The sequence below is a fragment of the Corvus brachyrhynchos genome, unplaced genomic scaffold (assembly GCF_000691975.1).
Source record: "Corvus brachyrhynchos isolate BGI_N302 unplaced genomic scaffold, ASM69197v1 scaffold18, whole genome shotgun sequence".
Classification (NCBI taxonomy): Eukaryota; Metazoa; Chordata; class Aves; order Passeriformes; family Corvidae; genus Corvus; species Corvus brachyrhynchos.
Window position 1 is genome coordinate 1,333,046 of NW_008246064.1, and position 4,655 is coordinate 1,337,700.

A 4,655-nucleotide genomic window follows, 5' to 3' on the forward strand; every position below is an offset into this window, starting at 1 on the left:
TTTTTTTTTTTTTTTTTTTTTTTTTTTTTTGGGGGGGAGAGAGTTTCTGGTATCACTGGAAACTCTCAGTAGATTTTCTTTGCTCTGTAGTGGTTGTTACTGAGGTGGTGAAAAAAGGTGGGGGGGGGTTTTTCTTTTTCCATCTCAAAGCCAGGTGATGGTGACAGAATGTTGTCTTTTTTGGGAGGAATTGGTTGGTGGAGGCTGGCACAGCAGCTTTCGATGAGAAAATGCTCTTTTAATGAGCATTTCTGATGCCTCACTGCAATTTTTTTTTATCATTTGCTTAGTAAGGAACAAAATTTGAGGTGGGGAGAAAGTGAAGTCCTCTGGTTCCCAAGGTGGTGAAAGATACCTTAAGGAAGGTACATGGATTGCAAAAAAATGTTTATTTTTTTTGCTAGTCTTCAGTGGGAAGTGTCAGAGTGATGCTTTTTTTCTGAATAAAGGATCACACAGCTTTGGTGTCAGCTGTAAGAGTTAATTTTAAGCAAGGAGTGGCAATTTGCTAATTAAAATATACAATATTTTCTTAAAAGAAGCCTTTAGATTGTTGCAAGATAGCTTTAAAAAGGAAAAAGCTACAGAGTTAGAGTTAATCCATGTCTGCACCCATTCTGAGCCTGCAGATATTCAATACTCCTTGAAGTCTCCTTAAAAAAGAAAAAAAGAAATAGAAAAAGAAAAGACTTTGCTATTTGACAAAGATACAGAAAAGAGCTGGTTATCAAATATCAGTTCTGCATTCACAAAACATTTTCAAGAGCCTTTGCAGTTTGGTGTATCCCAAATAAAATCACACAGACCAGATCCCTTAAAGAGCAAACTGAGCAGTCATGGAGTAAATCAGAGAGGGAGTGAGAAGTAAAAATGTGCTGAGGTCTTAAAAGCCAGCAGGGTGTGATTTTCACTGATTTTCAGTGGCAAGAGATGAAAAAGGTGATTTTCTAACAACTTGTCCCGCATTTTCTGGTCTCTGTTAATCAGCAAAGTCAGTGAGCAATTGTGGGGCACCAGGGGAAACTCGGAGATCTTCAGGGACACTGGAAGGAATCAGAACAGGGTGGTGAGGGAAGTTTATTGGAGCAAAACAATGAGCAGAGAGGGAAGGAGACCTTTAATAGCATTGTTTAAATTAACTTGTGAGTAAGAGTCAGGAGTCATTACAAACAACTCTATAAAAATCTCATTTTGCACCTGAAGTAAAAGTTGGGTTTGTTTAAAAATTGTTTAAAGCCTTGGGTGTTTGCCAGAAATATTTGCTAAAATTTTGACCAAATCCTGTCCAAAAGGGGATTACAAAGTGGTTCAACTAAAGTATAATTTAAGTCTATATATAACTTATTTTTTGAGATCAACATAAGAGGTTTTGAATTATTTGAAGTAGATAAATTAGAATGCTCCAGACCTGGAGAATATTAATCCTGTTTATGCTCTAAATGAGAAGGTCAAGGTTTGAAGGAATGTCTGTGGAATAGTTTTGTTTCTTGGAAGGAGAGGGGAATCTTTTGCTGCTTGGAGAGTCTGTGGTGAAACAAAAAGTCAGAAAAATTGTTCTCCTTCACTTGGGCTGTCGAATTCACAAATGCAAGAACATTTCTGCACAGGGATGCTGAGGACACATTAAATTCAGAACAACTGGAAAATGTTGCTAAACAAAGGTTTGATCTTCTTTTTGCCTGTTTTGTTTAGGAGAAAAATAGTTCTTTAAACTTTTATTTTGGGTTTGTTTTTTTTTTTTTCCAGGGCACCAATAAGTCTTTCTTACTCTGGCAGTGGCCCTGATATGTTTGGTTTGGTGTCAAGCATTTTGGAGGAGCCAAACAAGCCAGAACCAGCTACAGATTGGTAAGTTTGTTCTGAGAGTTCTTATCCACTTGTGTGTTGGTTTTTATGCCCACTGTCACACTAATGTGATACACATTTTTAGTTGTTTCAGAGTTGAGTAATGAAGGCCTTTTAAATCCCCTTAAAATGTGGAAGTGTCTTTATTTCACTTGTCAGTAAAAAAAAAAAAACCACCCAACAAAACAATGGACTGTTAAAAATGCAAATTTTCTAAAGTTTTCTGTCAGCTTTGGAGCATTTGAGGAGGAAAAAAGATGATAATTAGTTTTAACCAGTAGGGACTTGACTGAATACAGTGGAATCTGAAATATTTAATAAATCCAAATAAACTCTGCATTTCTGAACATACAGCAGATAAAACAGTGTTGGTGATGAGATTTCACAGAGCATTTGCTCAACTGCAGTAGGAATATTTCCCCTGTTTTTGAGGAGAACTGTGTATGATGGGTTAACAATGTAATTCTGGGGAATAACCATGATATGTGAATTATTTTAAAATAAGAAACCTTTTAAAATAATGACAGGAGGTTTGTTTCACTCTGTTACAGGAATTCTCTATCAAGATTGTTTCCCCCTATGTGGACACCTGATCTGGGCAGCAATGGGGAGTTCCCAGGGCTTCCAGCTCAGCATTCTGTCCCAAACAAGGATTTTCCCAACCTGCTGGGCACCAGCTGCCTTCAGGAGCCCCTGCAGGAGCCTCCTGATGTGGAGATGCTGCGCAGAGGTTTGGGAGACCTTCAGCTCATCGAGTCTTGGCTCTCTCCCCGTGCTCCCCCTGACAATGCCCTGAGGAACACTTACCCTGAAAACTCCTCTTTGCAAAACACCACCACCACGGCTCCCCAGGAGGGGTTTTCCTTCCCAAATGGGAGCTGTAACCAGCATTTGTGCACTTACGACCACAGGGGGGTAAACAGAGACTGTGAAAAATGTGGGTCCAATTTTAGCCCTTTTTCCCCTCGGAACAGGACGAAGGAAAGCCCCAGCGTTCAGAAGGAGCTTTGGAAAAGCGAAAGAGCAAGAGGAAAAGCTCTGAAAAATTATCCCCAAGGACAAACTAAGTATTCCCCTGATCTTTCCAATCAGCCTGTGGATAACTCTTGGGATAAGGTACCCCAGGACAGCCACCTGTTTTCTAAAAGATACGAAAACTTCACAGCTGCTCCCAAACTGCAGTCATCTGTCCATCCATCACTTCATTTTCTCAATCAACCCCTGAAAGAAAATCACTTTTCTGGAGGAACAGGCAGAAAACCCCAGGAAACCCATGTGCCTAATGGCCATCGTGGCTTTACTTTGGGGGATGTTTTTAATAATAACAATAATAATGAGTGCACGGTGAATCTGGGCCCTAAGGAAAGCTCTCATCAAGTAGCTGAGTATGATTTATCTGTGAAAAACGTGCAGAATGGGAGTTATTCCTCATACCAGGGGGGTGTGTGGCTGGATGGGAAAAGTCTGGCAGCTGCATCTGATGCTCCATATGGAATACAAATGGCAACGAGCCCCCAGTCCTCATCAGGGGTTTCCACCATGTCTGGGGGCTCTCCCACCCATCAGCCTCTAACGCAGCCCTCCTACTACTCCCAGCTCCTACCCGCCCTCCCTCCCAGGAAAGGTGGGAGGTTACAAACATCAAATGGAGTTTCCAATCATTTGGGGGTTCCTCGTTTTGTCTCGGAGAGTCAGAAGCAGGTGAGACCCGTTGGAAGATCCCAGGAGGACGCTGGGATCAATAAGGACGGGCGCCGTAAATTCCCCGTTCGTTGTTCACCTGACTGGTTTGTGCAGCAGAAAGCTGTAGGTGAAGACCCTGAGAAATACCAGAGGTTCCCAAAAAAGCAGAGCCAGGAAAATGGCAATAAAGAGGACAGAAGAGGCAGAAGGAATTGGATCCCTCATTTGGGATCTGCAGCCCCAAACCACCAGCCCTTCAGCGTGTTCCCGAAAAAGCACGAGCAGAAGGGTGCCAGCTTGTCAGATTTCATCAATCCTTCTCTGCTTCCTCCTTTCCCATTAATGTCTGATTTTAAGCAAAATCCCAGCTTTCCTCTGTTTAATCACCAACTGTTTTCATCAGGAAATAGTTTTAATTTCCCTCCGCCGCCATTTCCATTCTCGGACCTTGTTGATCTTTTTCATTATGACGACTTCAACCCCTTGAGTCCCTTCATCAGTGATCTCTTCCCTGGGGAAATCCCTACCCCCTACTTTGCCTTTCCAACCCCATTTAACAAGTTCAGACCTCCCAGGAGCCGCAGTGGCCCTGCTAACGAGCTTCACATCCGACTGGAGGAGTGCTATGAGCAGTGGAGAGCTCTGGAGAAAGAGAGGAAGAAGGTAAACCACAACTGGTGATGACTCCTGATAAAGACTTGACTGGTTTTAGATCGTGTGAAGAAAGAGAGGAGGTTTTATGGTGTTTCTTTGCTTGGTTGGGGTTTTTTTTTTTTTTTTTTTTGGGTTTTTTTTTTTTTTTGTTGGTTTGGGGGGTTTTTTGTTAATTTGATTTGGGTTTTTACTGTCAGTAGTAGTTGCAGCTTTCTCTTACTCTTTTTTTTTTTTTTTCTTGTAGTAAATGTCTGGCTTTAGTAAAAAAGAAAATGGAGTAACTAATGCTGGGCACCCTCTGTGTGGCTGTAGAGAAAAACTACAATATTTTTCTTGTTCCCAAAGGAAATTTCAGTTCATGCTCTTCTCGTTATGGTCACTTTCCTGCCTCAGACTCATTCCCAGACCTGCTGGCAGGGAGGGATCACACTGCTAACGAGGGTATTGCACTTGGGAGTGAAAGCTCTGTGTTT

The 4,655-nt window shown here is 41.8% G+C and overlaps 1 protein-coding gene across 2 annotated transcripts in view; it reads left to right on the top strand.

Moving 5' to 3' along the window:
- LOC103623967 overlaps nt 1-4,655 on the top strand; it is a 27,274-nt gene that overhangs the window by 11,583 nt on the left and 11,036 nt on the right. For both annotated transcript variants that reach the window (XM_017746771.1, XM_008643148.2), the window contains exons 5-6: nt 1,747-1,848; nt 2,397-4,191. In XM_017746771.1, the coding sequence (XP_017602260.1) occupies nt 1,747-1,848; nt 2,397-4,191 (1,897 nt within the window). The remainder of the gene's footprint in view (nt 1-1,746; nt 1,849-2,396; nt 4,192-4,655) is intronic.